Source organism: Tachypleus tridentatus, chromosome 5 (assembly GCF_004210375.1).
Source record: "Tachypleus tridentatus isolate NWPU-2018 chromosome 5, ASM421037v1, whole genome shotgun sequence".
In the NCBI taxonomy this organism is placed as follows: Eukaryota; Metazoa; Arthropoda; class Merostomata; order Xiphosura; family Limulidae; genus Tachypleus; species Tachypleus tridentatus.
The window spans coordinates 25,957,348-25,973,224 of record NC_134829.1 but is presented as its reverse complement, the minus strand read 5'-3'; the positions used below and the strand labels follow the sequence as shown (position 1 = coordinate 25,973,224).

The 15,877-nt window shown below is 35.6% G+C and overlaps 1 protein-coding gene across 1 annotated transcript; it reads right to left on the bottom strand.

Annotated features, from left to right (window-relative positions):
- Positions 1–1,332: 1,332 nt before the first annotated feature.
- LOC143250764 (uncharacterized) lies at positions 1,333–15,249 on the bottom strand. The gene is made up of 4 exons (XM_076501726.1): positions 15,113–15,249; positions 13,289–13,333; positions 11,878–11,918; positions 1,333–2,014 (listed from the first exon to the last, which is right to left on the bottom strand). Exons 2-4 carry the CDS (start codon positions 13,308–13,310, stop codon positions 1,577–1,579), a joined length of 501 nt encoding a protein of 166 aa, XP_076357841.1. The 5' UTR covers positions 13,311–13,333; positions 15,113–15,249; the 3' UTR covers positions 1,333–1,576.
- Positions 15,250–15,877: the final 628 nt, after the last annotated feature.

The following is a 15,877-nucleotide window of genomic DNA, read 5'->3' as shown; positions in this document are numbered from 1 at the left end:
TCGAGTAGCTTTGTGCGAAATTCAAAACAAACAAACAAACAAACAAACAAAGAAACGTCTTAATTTTATTTGATAGCGTACTTTGCGATTAGCTGGTTTTACTGAGCAACATGCGATTTCATTGATTGATATTAAGGATATACATGTGATAAGATAAGTGTAGACTTGTTCTTTAGTCATTTATCTGCAAGTATTTGCAAAATACTAGGAGTAAATTCTTCAAAACACGGCGAAAGACAGATAAAGTAAATAAAAGTTTTATGGTAAAACAGCCAATGGGATCTTTGCACAACATCGTCTTTTAAACTTTGTCACGTTTTCTAGTGGTAAACAATATACAGAAATAAAAGGTGGATACAAAGTACGAAAAAATAAACTGAGCAAACTTGCATAATTAGTTCTACATACAGTTCGATTCACGTGGGTAAAATAAGATTGTGTCAAAAGAAAAATGTTTATTTCCCCAAGTATTTCGTAGAGTAGGTTGTTCCATCGCAGGCGAAACACCCTCTCAATAAATAGTAATTTTCTGGCTGTCACTTACAAGAAGATTCCCATTTTTATACTTTCCACCACCCCTGAACAATAACGTATTTGAAAATGTTTTTGCTTTCACGGTTTCGTTAAATTTTGTATTCGTGCCGTTATAAAGTTTTATATGTTTTAAGTTTGACTTCTCAAATACATTTCTATCGTGCATTTTCCAGTAATGTTTGCTGGTCTGACCGATGGTGACATCATCAATCAAGTCTTTAAAATTCTAAATTCCTCATCTAAATATATTTCTATGATCTGAGGCATAAGTATTTTGCATTAGAAAGTGTTGTTACATGCACGCGCAAGTATGATCAATTTCTCGTTCATCACGCCACTTACGACGTGCTAAATAATATCAAAATGCTGTTCTGATACATTTTGTTCCTCCGGCTTTTAATATTAGCAGTGATCCTCACCTGACTCTCTGGTCTCCAATACTTAACCCTCGTTGATTTATAGTAATTCTATGCTCTAGAATTTAATTAAACTCTGACACCAGTGGTAAGTCAGCAGACTTACGACAATAAACCTCGAGTTTCGCTACCCGTGGTGAACAGAGCACAGATAACCCATTGTGTAAGTTTGTGTTTAACAATAGCCAACTAAACAATTCAATAATCTAGCATTCCATTAAACTGTAAATCCTATTTTAAATTGCTGTTTGAACTCTGCGTGTTAATTGACTTATTGTTTTATGAATGTAGCCTCGTTCTATAGTTCTTTTCACTTTCTTGGTTTCAGTTTTCTTAAATAATAGAGACATTATAACAACTACAAAGAACATTCTTTCCTCAGTTAGCCGTTATGAATAAAGTAGATTTATTCAGAAGTTACATACAAGCATATCGCCAAATGTACTGAATATGAGAACAATGACAACGGGATCTCCTAACAGTAATTGAAATATTAAAACTTATTTCTTCATGTTAACAAGTTTTCCAATCCAAGGCAGGGAAAAAAAATCTGTTGTATACGATATGTATTTGATGTTCCGTTCCTTTTTTTCAGTTTAACGTTATTTCTTAACATCTTTGAATGTTTACACGGCTATAGGTGCTTTCTTTAAAACAGTTTGAGTGGCAAGAATACGTAAATCTGGAGGAAGATTAGAAAGCCTCGATTGGATCAACGGAACTGCCTTTTCTGTGTCCTTCTCTGTCAAGAAGAGAGCGTCTTCAACACCGATGTTATTGTTGACGTAAAAAAAGTCTTTAGAGTTAGCGCACGGTATCACTTCATATGGAAAACCGCAGGTTAGGGTTAACTGGTTAAAAATCGTAAGGTTTCCACACACGAAACTCCACTGTTGAGCCTCCGATTTACCATTAGCATGAGTGACGGTCTGGCAAACGTGAAATATCTTACAACCATTGTCCACGTCAGCATAATAGCCATTCCCTGGGCACGAAAACGTAGTTTGAATGTTTCCAACAAGCAAATCGGCTCCAGCTGGAAGTTCGTATGCTCGCCGCTTGTACTGCAGAGGAAAAAATATATTTAGAAAAACAAATATCTAAATAATTTTAAATATACCAAATACACATATGGGTGAAATATGGAGCAAAGTTAACATTCAATAACTTACGGTCGAAATAAAAAGTAGCAGAATTATTTTCTGTATTGAATATATTTATATGTACTAAGAAAGCTACACAGTACCTTACAAGAAGCTAAAAATTCTCAAAGAAAATTGTTCAACAAAAAACTACGACAAACAATCCAACAATCGATCACTGGTGTTAGAAACTGATCAACAAAGAGCAAGTGATCGAATAAGCCAATAAGAAATGAGTTGTGTGACAAAAACAAGTCTAAAGGAAGTCAGCAGTGCTTGAAAAGCCAACAAGGAACTTTGATGTTACAAACAGATAAAGCAGAATCACTTATTGATACAAATAGGCCAACGAAGTGATACTACGAAGTCAGTAAGTGCAGATGGGGCTGCTGTGGTATTCTCAGGTGAATCGATTTTCTCCCAGATATTAGATATGTAACAATAGGATCGAACAGGAAATTTAGAGTAACCTGAATATGAAAACTCGAATGAGTTTTAAATTGCACGAGAAATAAACAAACTGGACAAGTGAAAAATGTTAAAACAATCATTATTGACAACACAACAACAAAACAAAAGCTGTGTGTACACATATTAAAAGAGAATACCACAATAGCAGACTCTTTCTTTTTTCTTTTTGACAGGACGCAAGATCAAATCTTTATTGTTACTTTACAATCGACTAGTTCCAGCAACACAGTTACCATCGTCAGAGTTAGCATCTATATTGTTAGATGTGCATCATTTAGTTAACACTGTAGATAAGATCCTTGATAATGGTAACTGCATTACAGAAACTAGTTAGCTGTAAATAATACAAAGATTTTACCTCTTATTCTGTCATAAATGCTCGGTTTTACGTTTTCTAATCCTAATATTGGAGCACAGTGTACTTGTTTGTATTAGTGAACAATCGCCTCTACTGGATCAGCTTTTGAATTGGCTACTTTATATATTTCATCACAGGTTTCTTTTTGTCCATCCAAGAATGGTGATAACCAAGTAGAAGGTATAGAACTAAACTCAAACTGATACAGGAAACCTTGGTTCCTTTTTGTTGTAATAGGATCACTGGCTGACTGGTCATTCTCTTACAGCATTCGTCAACTGTAACACACAGACGGCCAGGTGATTATGCCAAAACTACATCAAAACTGGCAAAATCAAACGAAAGATCCTATATTTATAAAAATAGGTAGAAAACATATGATATGCCTGCCTATCACACTTTTCCTTCGTCCTCTCAGACTTTTTCTCAAGCCGAAAATTAAATTTCACTTTAAAAGGAATAAACTTTAAAATTTTGACCAGTTATCTTTCCTTTCTTCCTAGAAACACGTACACGCCATGTGGTTGACACAACTCTTTAAGAAAGACCTAGAGCTAATTACAAGCTAGAACCCCACAAAAAGAATTACAGTTTAATACGATAAAGGTAGTCTTTAACTGAGACTTAAATTAAATGCATTAGAGTTCAAGATGTAACGAAACAGCACCTTTTAACACTAATTTAAAAAAAATATTACAATATAATACTTTAAAGTAAAACCGTTTATATGAAAATTACAAAAAACACATTTTAATAAAAGAAAACATCTTAAACATACACTGCTGGCCTAAATCTTAAGGCCAATGAACATAAAGAAAAAATGTGCATTTTTGTGTTGTTAGACTCAACCACTTATTTGAGTAGAGCTTTGAAAGATGAAAATAAGAAAAGGGAAAATAAAAATAAAAAACTTTTAGCATTTAATAGGGAAAATGCGAACATTATGAAATTAGCCTAACTATTAGCTGGTCAAAAGTTTAAGACCATACCAAAAAGAAGTCCTATACAAAGTAGGAAATGCCCAACAAGAGGTCTTAGTAGTGAGTTGCACAGCCGTCATTGTGAATAACTGCAAACATTCGCTTTGGCATGGTCGATATAAGCGTTTGCAGAAGGCTGGCTGGAATGTTATTCCAAGTGGTGAAGATGGCTTCACGAAGATCGTGCACTGTTTGGAATTAACGTCCATTTATACAGACTTTCCTTGCCATCCACCCCCAAAATTTTCAATAAGACCAGTCAATAAGAATGCTCTCTAAAACATGTCAATGTAGCCAGCTGCTGTTTGACGCTCCTGTATAACCTGAAGCTCCATTGTTCCAGGGAAGGAGAAAGCACCCCAGATCGTGATGGAATCTCCTCCCCTGTGTCGTGTAGAAAATGTCTCCGGTGGGATATTCTTATCGTGCCAATAACGTTGGAAGCCATCTGGACCATCCAGGCTAGATTTGTTTCTTATCAGAGAACAAAACCTTCGTCCACTTTCTACGTCCCATGTTTGGTGCTTCCCAACAACGTTTTACCGAGCTGTTCGTAGTGTTAAAGGAGGCGTGGCCTTTGAAGACGTTTGCGATTTTTAAAGCCTTTTTCTCTTCTTGTTGTTGAGCTGCATTTTGCGCCTGTAAGGGCCTTAATCTGGTTCGACGATCGGCTGGTGTCTTGCCGGACAACCCGTCGATCCTCCTTCCCAACGCCGACGACATTTTATTGGGCAAACCACTTGAAATTCTCGTTCCCTCAGAGTCTTTTAATAAATTTGCAACAGCAGTTTTACTACGCCCAATCTAACCAGCGATAGCAGGTTGAGAGAGGCCTTGTTTTTGGATCTCGACAATTATGCCACGTTCAAACTCTGTCAACTTTTTAGCCTTTGCCAAATCTTTACCCAATATAACACAGGCGGTGTCAGTTAACACAAATGACTAAATTTCGTTACGTGTTTACCGATTAACGCTTCGTTTCAGTATGGTCTTAAACTTTTGACCATGTTTTGATTTTGAATTTCGCACAAAGCTACTCGAGGGCTATCTGTACTAGCCGTCCCTAATTTAGCAGTGTAAGACTAGAGGGAAGGCAGCTAGTCATCACCACCCAACGCCAATTCTTGGGCTACTCTTTTACCAACGAATAGTGGGATTGAGCGTCATATTATAACGCCCCCACGGCTGAAGAGGCGAGCATGTTTGACGCGACGGGGATGCGAACCCGCGACCCTCAGATTACGAGGTCGCACGCCTTAACACGCTTGGCCATGCCGGGCCCAACTTTTGACCAACTAGTGTTTAGGCTAATTTCATAGTGTTCACATTTTCCCTATTAAATGCTAAAAAAAAAAAAATTCCCTTTTCTTATTTTCATCTTTTGAAGCTCTACTCAAATAAGTGGTTGAGTCTAACAACGCAAAATGCATATCTTTTCTTTATGTTCATTGGCCTTAAGATTTTGGCCAGCAGTGTATTTGAACATATAATACAAATCATTTCACAATAGCAAAATAGCTTAAACCTGTTTAACTTTAGTGAAAACTAATAATATGAAATTACAGACAATCATATGAACTAAGTCAAAGAAAAAACCCGATAATGCTATTCAATGTAATACTACACCAGGAAAACTTTCAACACAGAAGTATACAGAATATATTCTAATACAGGACATATAAAAAAGCTTTAAAATAAAGCCAATATGCATGAATACAAACTCTTTAACGTTGAAATAATATGATAAAATATTTAAGAACTATTACCTTTTAAAAGAGAGTAGTCTGATAAACAACCTAAAACTGCATATAAAAATGAATACGAAAATCCTTTAGTTATTATAATAAAATGATGCAAAACCTTTTAATGATTAAACAATACATAAAATAATATCCTGAAAGGATGAGGCAAGCAGATATAATAAAAATTCTCCTATTCCCAAAAAAGTTGTAAAAAAAGCTCACAGTTATTATACGAAGTAATAAAACATGCAATGAATTAGTGAAAACACTATAAACTATAAGCCAAACATTTTACGTTACTCTAAATATAATAAGGAAAAGATAATTAAACGAAACCGTTCATAATAAAAACGTAAATATGATCCAATAGGAGAAGATAATTGAACGAAAACGTTCATAATAAAAACATAAATATGATCCAATAGGAGAAGATAATTAAATTGTTTGCTTTTTTGGAATTTCGCACAAAGATACTTGAGGGCTATCTGCGTTAGCCGTCCCTAATTTAGCAGTGTAAGACTAGAGGGAAGGCAGCTAGTCATCACCACCCAACTCTTTACCAACAAATAGTGGGATTTACCGTCACATTATAACGCCCCCACGGTTGGGAGGGTGAGCATGTTTGGTGCGACTCGGGCGCGAACCCGCGACCCTTAGATTACGAAGCGCACGCCTTAACGCGTTAGGCCATGCCAGGACCAGATAATTAAACGAAAACGTTCATAATAAAAACATAAATATGATCCAATAGGAGAAGATAATTAAACGAAAACGTTCGTAATAAAAACATAAATATGATCCTTTGCATATATATATATAATAGAATGTTCTAGTAAATCATGTAAATACTTTAGAAGAAGTAGAAAATATTAAATAAATAAAAATAAAGCATTTTTCAATATATAAAATACGCGCTGATAAATTGTGTTGTAATCTCCAGTGATGGAGCGTTGGTGCGGGAACCATTCTTATTTTTCGGACCTTGAAATCAAAGTGCAGCAGCTTCATCGTTCGAGTGATTTGGGGGCTGACCATTAGCTGAGCTAGTTTGACTGGCATCTTCTCATGGTAGTTTTCAATTGTACTGGTACTTCATCAAGCAGTGGAAAACTATGTGAACGCTCAGCTGAAAAGGGCCGGAGAAACTTTCAGTTAGTTTGGGAACGTGATAACTGGATACATCTGGAATTAGATCTGTTATATAAAATCCACATTCAAATGTGACATCAGACAAATTCTGTTTTTCAAAAGCTCAGTCAGGTATGTAGGTTAATTGGTTTGTAACACCTGGTTACACCCATAATTGTGGTGACCTGTATTGGCAGAGCAGCATATCCGTGAGCTTTGCAGGTGTTCATGCCCTTTCTAACTCAGAGAATATATATCTTGAGAACCTGAGGACTTTCCAATCTCCAGGTTACTAATTAACCAGCTACATGTGGCCACACTGTTCTCTGTTGTTCCTTCTTCACTACTGAAACATATCTCATATTTCCTAATCTCTAATTATTCTTCCAATTACCTTTCAGCGTCTGTTTCCAGTAGAAAAAAAAAGGTCGAGGCTGCAACTACGCGTTGCAACATATTGAGTTGACTGACGTAAGTAGGCAATAGTCACCAATACCATCAACTGTTTACTTTTTGCCAATGCTTTTATCATCTTCCATTGGAAATATCCAATGAATTACAAAATAAAATTTCAGCACACTAGTGTTTCTTACAACCTCCTCTAGTACTCATAAAGCTTGCATTTTAATAGTTGAATAATATATCTTTAATGAAACAATGTTACAAAACTGTTTGCTTATTGAAACTATTCTAGCTAGGCAACTAAATATATTATCACAACAAATAAAGCACTGGGTACATCACATGTATACACTTCCTACAATAGCTAAGATGACGTTTGTGAATTCTATACACCACTGATAAGTTCACTTATTTCAACTTGACCTAGTTAAAATAATTTCTGGGCGACCCTTTATGAGAAACCCTAGATAAAACTGTAGTTTCCTCTTTTCTCAGACACAGTATGAGCCTCTTAGTTATTTTTATCCATAATATGAGTGTCACAATGTGACGAATAATGGAATGTCGAAACTGAAACATTCTCTTATCAACATTTCTGAAAATAACACGTACAATACGTTTTTCAGTAACATTTTTAGGTCTGTTATCACAGTTGACCTCATAATAATCAGTTATTAATCAAATACTTTGTCTGCATGCCTTTACTAAGTTATATCGTTATTATATTTGTGAAATTCATTAATTAATGATATACAACGTTTCTTGATGACTTCATGTAATGTTCATAGATGCATATGAATGATTGAGTGATAATCATACCTTAGTGTGCAAACATTTGATATTTTGGAAAGTAATGCGTCAAAAGCCTTTTACATTCTTGGTTTCAGAATAATCAAGTGAAAATCATACAATGTAGTGCATACACTATATAGTACCCCACAGTGTGACAATGGTATGTCTGACTAGATGCTAGAAACCGGACTTCGATGCTCATTGAGTCGATTTGTACTTAGCTTTAAACAAATGTTATATCGTGTACTTCACCTGATAGCTTGTTAGGTAAGGAATACTACTTCCTTTGCTGTTATGATCTTGCAACTTAGTAAATGACCTAGTTACTGGTAATCAATGAGTCCCATCCATATTGGTCAGGAACACGACATTTGTGTTTTAACCTATTTTCTGTTGTTTCTAACTCTAACATGACACCACCTTCAACACAATACATTCATCATGGACCACCAGAAACTCTTTTTAATTTCATTCACTCATTGGATGAGTTAGAATGAATTGAAATGGTGTTCTCATACTCCTTGACTCACCAGCCTCGTCAGCCGCTAATACAGCGGTAAGTCTACGGATTTACAACGCCAAAATTAGGAGTTTGATTCCCCTCGGTAGACTCAGCATATAGCCCGATGTGGCTTTGCTATATGAAAACACACACACACTCATCAACCTCATCACCAGAATTCTGATCAATCGAGTACACCAAAGACTCGTCTGAAACACGTGGACATGGCTTATTAACATGCTCCATGTGCTTTCACGTGTCTTACATCTTCTGCAACCCGTGCATTAATAGACCCGTTTCTCAGGGTATCAGGCGCGAGCCAGTTCAGTCAAATCCAAATTGCTTCTGTGCTGGTGAAATGCATCGCAACCACATCCAGTCTTCAAATGGGATAATCTGCTCTTTTACCATTTCATAATAACACTTCTGTCATCAAACAGCATTTCCTAGTTGTTGTAAGGTGCACTTGAGCTTGTTAATCGTCATATACCTCAACCATCCACACATTCCTGAGGAACGTGTAGGATATCTTCTTGTGGGAAATGACCGCCTCTTAGGAAGCACACACTACATAGCATTTACACTTTTTCTGAAAATTTATATTTTAATGTGATCAAACAAACTACCAATGGATGTTAGCAAAAGTACAGGTAATACATTTGTACTCTATAGCTCTTTTGTAATGCATAATTTCAAGAATTTCTTGTTGTACAGCTCTGGAGCCCACTAGATCTGCCACAGGTTATATGTATCTGTGCTATGTGGTTCTATTATTGCAACTCAGGATTCACCTTCCTGCACAGCCAGCAGTATCCATGCTAGGTTGGGGTCCTTCAACTTTTCTTTATGGGAAATCTCCTACATCATAATGTGTATCTGTTTTGGTAGAAATGGCTATAGTTTCAACTCCCACAATAGATAGGATCTCACTGTGTGGTGAAAAACTCCACTTGTTTCCGTGTTGTTAGCACTGATGATGAAATATCATCCTGGATCAGTGTTTATACCAGTAGATCTCTTTCCCTAGGAACAGGTCTCTGTTGAACCAAGCCTAATGATAACTAAGTAAAAATACACAGAACAAAGAGTCCACACTGATACAGGAAACATTATTTTTCTTTTTCTGTGTTAGTATTACCACAGGACTGCTAATTTCTCCCGCAGCATTCGCTCTCCAGTGGCACAATGGTATGTTTGTGGATTTACGACACTAGAAACCGGGTTTCGATACCCCGTGGTGGACAGAGCCCTTAGTGTAGCTTTGTGCTTAATTACAAATAAACAAATTCATAGCATTCATCGACTGTGACATAAATACATCATCTACTGAGCCAGCAAAGCATGTTGCAGTCATGGTCTTTTCAATACAGATGTACTGCAATATCTTCTTAGATAGAATAGATACTAATTTGAAATAGAGAAGAAAGACACAAATGCATCTTGAACAAGGTATCTTCAATGGCTTTATCCATTATGTGCTTATGACAAAATTGCAAAACAATTTTTGTAAAAAATCCAAGATCAATAAAAGCAGGTAGAAAATACATATGTCTTCATATCACATGACAAAAAGATGACTATTACTACAAAGCTAACAAGGAGCCAGACGCACTATACAAGGAGCCCGTAGTGTTACAAATTGGTCAACCAAGTGCTATTGGTGCAATAAAACGATCAAAACGATGTATTAGTTCTACTAATAGACTACCAAGGTGCAAGCAATAGGCTACCAAGAAGGAACGACTAATGCTACAAATACACCACAGAAGGTCTAGTGATGATAAAAACAGATAAACAATGAACTTGTGGGCTAAAATACTCAGAAGGAAGCTGGGAGTTCAATGAAGAGGCTATCATGGGGCTAGATGTTCTAGATCTACAAAAAACCAACAAGGATCTTGAGAAAAGTTGGATGAATCTAACGAGTCAAGAATTAAAAAGTAACAAACTCTAGTCGTTATTAAACCAGGGTAAATATTAAAATACTGTCACTCTTAATATAAAATAGTTTAGGAGATAATAGCAAGCTGATTGTTATACCACAAGCTCACTTAGAAGATATGAGCGATAGAAATCTCCATCAAAGAACTATTGATGGTTTTAACGCTTTGGCTAGAAGCTAATAGTGATGACAACAAGTACACTCTTGTGCAAATTAATTGAAACAAATGGTCATTTTACAATATTTTCAGCATGGCGCCCGGTGTAGGCTCGCTGGATCCGCTGATTTCCTTTAATAGCGATTTTTTTACACAGACGGCATTATTAATTGTGTTTTGCAGTACGGTCGATCTATATTTGGAATATATGACGAAATTTTGAAGAATTTTACGTCATTCGAAATAGTGTTAGAAGGGCAAAGAGACCAGTCAAAAACCAACTTCTTACCAACTCAATGAAGAATAAACGGTATAAATGAGGTCTGAAATACACGAACTGGACGCAAAAACAATGGCGGAAGGTGTTATTTAGTGACGAGACTCATTTCTTCGTACAGGGTCAAAGAAGACTGCATGTTCGCAGATCTCCAGGTGAGAAACTTCGAGAATCTCACATCAATCAGTTCGTAAAACATCCCTTGAAAAAGATGTTTTGGGGCTTTTTCAGCTACTATGGCGTCGGAGGCTTACATATCGCAGAAGGTATGATGCAAGGATCACAGTACATCGAAGTTTTGCAGAGAAGAGTCGTTCCAGAATTGAAAAAAAGATTTCCAGATGGATCTGGAATTTTTCAGCAAGATCTGGCTCCGTGCCACACATCGAAACTTGTGAAGAATTTTATGAAAACAACGCGAATAAAGGTGCTGGACTGGCCTGGAAACTCTCCGGACTTAAATCCTATTAAAAATCTTTAGGCGATTTGTAAAGAAAGACCTCGAGGAAAAGATTGTACTACGAAAGATAAGCTAATTGAGGCCATAATTGAGGTGTGGTACCGCGATCCAAAAATTAGTAAAGATTGCAGTCAACTCGTGGACTCAATGCCAACGCAGATTAATGATCTTCTGAAAAATAAAGTCGGTCATATCATGCATTAATTTGTGAGTAATTTTTGGATTATCAGAAATAAAACGTAAAATATTGAAAAAATCGCAATTTTCCGTCTTGTTTCAATTAATTTGCACAAGGGTGTAGTTAATGATACTGCAAACAGACCGAGTCTAAACTGATAGCTGTGCAAAATCAATAGGAAGATGGATTCAGTTGTACTCAATACAAACAACGCATTTTATGAGTCTCCAAATGTCCGTGAAAGTTTTAAACGAACATAACTGAGTCTAATAAATTAATAACATTATATGCAATATTTCAATTTCTAAGAAGTTTTTGACGTAAGGAATCATTAGAAAATTAATCAATCACATTACAATAAATGAAAAACAAAATAAAAATTGATGTAACACTTACCCGAGGTAAGGCGGTCACAACGGCTACTATACTACACGTTACTGTAAAATAAAATAATTATTAACACCTCATTAAGATGTAATTATTAAAGTCTCTTTCAAATGTAACTATTAGTATCCTGTCTAGATGTAATTATTATTGTCTCACTCAATTGTAATTATTACTACCTCGCTAAGATATAACCTTTATTATCTCATTCATAGAGGCCCAACATGGCCAGGTGGGTTTAAAGTGTGCGACTCGTAATCTGATGGTCGCGAGTTCGCATCCCATCACATCAAATATGCTCGCCCTTTCAGCCGTGGGGGCGTTATAATGTTACGGTCAATCCCACTATTCGTTGGTAAAAGAGCAGCCCAAGAGTTGGCGGTGTGTGGTGATAACTAGCTGCTTTCCCTCTAGTCTTACACTGCAAAATTAGGGATGGCTAGCACAGATATCCCTCGAGTAACTTTGCACGAAATTCAAAACAAACAAACAAACATTCATACAAGTATGTCTGCTGCCTTACAATGCTAAAAGCCGGGTTTCGACACCAGTGGTAATCAGAACAGAGACAGTCCATTGTGCAGCTCTGTGCTTAACTCTAACCAAAGTCATTTTAATGTAATTATTACTGTATCGCTCAGATAGTTATCACCACCTTATTCAGTCGTAATTATTACTACATCATTGATTTCTAATTTTTACTACCACGCTAAACTTTAATTGTTACTAACCTCACTTATATTTAATTATAATAATTTTATTGAATTGTTGTTAGTACTACCTCACTCAGATATAAGTTTTACTGTTTAATTAAGCTGTAATTATTACTACCTCACTTTAATTAGTTTAATGTAATTGTTGATACCTAATTCAAATGCAGATTGCTTGTTTTTGAATTTCGCACAAAGCTACTCGAGGGCTATCTGCGCTAGCCGTCCCCAATTCAGCAGTGTAAGACTAGAGGGAAAGCAACTAGTTATCACCACCCACCGCCAATTCTTGGGCTACTCTTTTACCAGCGAATAGTGAGATTGACCGTCACATTATAACGCTCCCTGCAGCTGAAAGGGCGAGCACGTTATTTGCGACCGGGATTCGAACCCGTGACCCTCAGAGTAGGAGGTTGAATATTTACTTATACAATCAGCAAATTTCAATTTATATAATTTTTCTTTGCAGGATTTGCAGACGTTCGACCTCTTTCACACACAACAGTGTTAAGTTTGATCTTTAGAGGTTTGAATAAAAGCAAGTTTGTTAAAAAAAACTGTTTACATTACATGTATTTCATCAAAATGTGACATTAATGGTAGAAAGTGAATACTTTCGCAAGGCACTGTAACAGTCTAGAGGATGAACAGAAGCTGATAAATGAAACAACATATCAGATAGAATACAGAAAGATAATACTGTATTAACTTACCCAGGATAATCCACGTTCTCATCTCGTGTTAATTATAGTTAACGCCTGTGAATAAAATAATTGCTAATAATCCTTTTTTAAATAATTAAACATTTATACATTGATTCAGTCAGTAATCATAGTTAGAGTTAAGTTACTCTAGAAATATCTGAAATTTTTTTATTATAACAGTTACATTCATAGGACACATCAAAATTCCTGAAAACACTAAATATCTACATTCAAGAAAACATTGTTTTACCCACCATCATCCCCCAATGTTTAGTAAATTAAAAGAAAAAGAAATCCGTAAAGTTTAAGGGTATTTTTTTATCAAATAAAGGAACTGTGCTTTTGGTTAGGATAAAAGAAGTATAAAGAAACTCAAAGTTGGAGATGTTATATTTCAGGTTGGAGTCTCGTGAAATTTGGTATATATAAAGTCCAGTGGAGCACATCTCTGAAAATGGTTGATAGTTTGGATTACCACAGTTCGAGCTTCATAAAGTGGAAAATCACTGAACTGTCACTCCTGTTCGTGACACACAGTGTAGCCTGCAGCACGTTATTTTGACCGCGCGACACATTAGCATGTTTTTTGATATACACGAGTTTGATATTTTTCTTATGTCATGTGATATATTGATTTATATGAATACAGTAAATTAAACAGAGAATCATTTTACATATTATGTTTAAAGATAGTATTAATTCTAACAATTCATAACGTGTAAAAATCGATTTGTAAAGAAAACTTAATGCGAGATGGACTAAGAAAATACATTAGGATAGGAAAAAGTGAGATCTTAGTTTAACTCAGACTGTTCAGAGTGGGAGACAAAACAAATTTCAGGTAGGGTGCCCTATCTTTAAACAAATTTCAGGTAGGGTGCCCTATCTTTCTTCAAGGATGAGAGGCTGTTTTGAAAATCACAAGCCACTAGATGAGTCAAAATCTTTAAGTCGTCCAGTTTTTATCAAGAAAATTTGATAGACTAATCAACTAATCAAAAGTCTGTGTATATATATACAAGGACAATATAAGTACAGGAATAAGCAACATTGTTATTATCTACTTTTTAAACAATTTCTAAGGCACAAATGCAGGATAGTGGTTAGAATTATCTGTGAATCCAAGGTTTCATTATTCGCAGTCTGTTTTCATGAAGCAAGCTTCGTACTTTGGGATCAAGGTGTGTTAAAAGAGTTACAGTCAACTTCCACTAATATGCCAACCAAAAGTGACTTAAGAGTTGGCGGTGGATGTAGTTGACTGGCTGCCTTACCACTAGTTCACAGCTAGGGACGGTTATGCGCAAGAAGTCTTGCGCAAAGTTTCTAAACCAAACAAACTTCTGAAGTTATGATATGTCATGGACAAACTGTTCTCGTGACAATCATATTCCTTTTAATTATAAACGTCACATTTTTTTCGTTTGTACAAATCTTAACTGAAATCTTAACCTATCTCAACTGTCGCTATTGTTTGGTCAATACAGCTGCTAAAACTACGTAAAGTGTTTAGATAAAATCAGGAATTGAGAAACATTCGATGTTTTGACCAACCTAATCTGATTTGACCACACACGTAGGTCAAACAGTGCGGAAAGTTAGCGTATTGTTGAAATAGAGAATATATTAATGTAATGTTTATATACACCAAACTCAAAATACTTAAATATACTTGTATATCTGCTCAAGAGATAAAACTACCTATTATTATACAAGTATATACATAAGATAAAATGTATATTCACGTATCTCCAAGCCATGGGGTTAAAACTAAAAACTGTGGGACAGCTCTATCTGATATAAAACCAATAGATACACCAAATATCAACTTACGTAATTTAAGCTGTAGAGTTAAAATCAGAACTTATTATAAGCTGCTTCTGCTCTGTGCAAACTGGTTAAAGTTCTTCATCGCATGTCTTATTTATACTGAACTTAGCCTAAGATGACGTCAAGATGTATTGTGTCAGAGAAAACTAGAAAATAGGTTACTAAACTTGAAATAAAACGTTATTCACTCTGAAACTATTACACCAGGGACGTTTTTTTTATCACTGACCTAGGCCGACCGTGCTCACGATATTTGATGACACCGTCTTTGTACTCGTGCCACCAGGTGTTTCATGAAGTATTACTATTTCTGACCTTTAACCTAACGAAACTCTAGCCGAGACCAAAAACTAATAACGTCGGACATTGTAACTTATAACAGGTAAGTTCCAAGTCAAGTGTGTGTCTACTAAAGATTTATCTATGATGTCACTTTAAAACCGTTAAGACAGTAAAACCTCCCTCCTTTGTTACTTGGGATTTAACAATAATAATGTCATAGTGTGCTAAACATTTGTAGAACATTAACCATGTGTCACTTCCATTGTCGTGAAAACAAATAACAACGAACTTGGTAACTTTGATCAAACGTAAGTCTAGGATTTGGTGTCGTCCAAACAAATTTCCAATAATGTAAAACACTGAGAAGCAAGTAATGTTTAACAAAGAATGTTTAAATATCTTCAGAATATATAAAGAGACAAATATAACAAAATAAATAAATACAATTTCTTCCCCGTATATTTTTAATTTTCATTAACCAGTTTC

Bases quoted from the DNA above. Each gene is read 5' to 3' on its own strand.
- LOC143250764 (XM_076501726.1), bottom strand. From the start codon at position 13,310: ATGAGAACGTGGATTATCCTGG. The intron at 11,919-13,288 runs GTAAGTTAATAC...TTTATTTTACAG, and splicing joins GAGAACGTGGATTATCCTGG to TAACGTGTAGTATAGTAGCC. The intron at 2,015-11,877 runs GTAAGTGTTACA...TTTCCTCTGCAG, and splicing joins TTGTGACCGCCTTACCTCGG to TACAAGCGGCGAGCATACGA.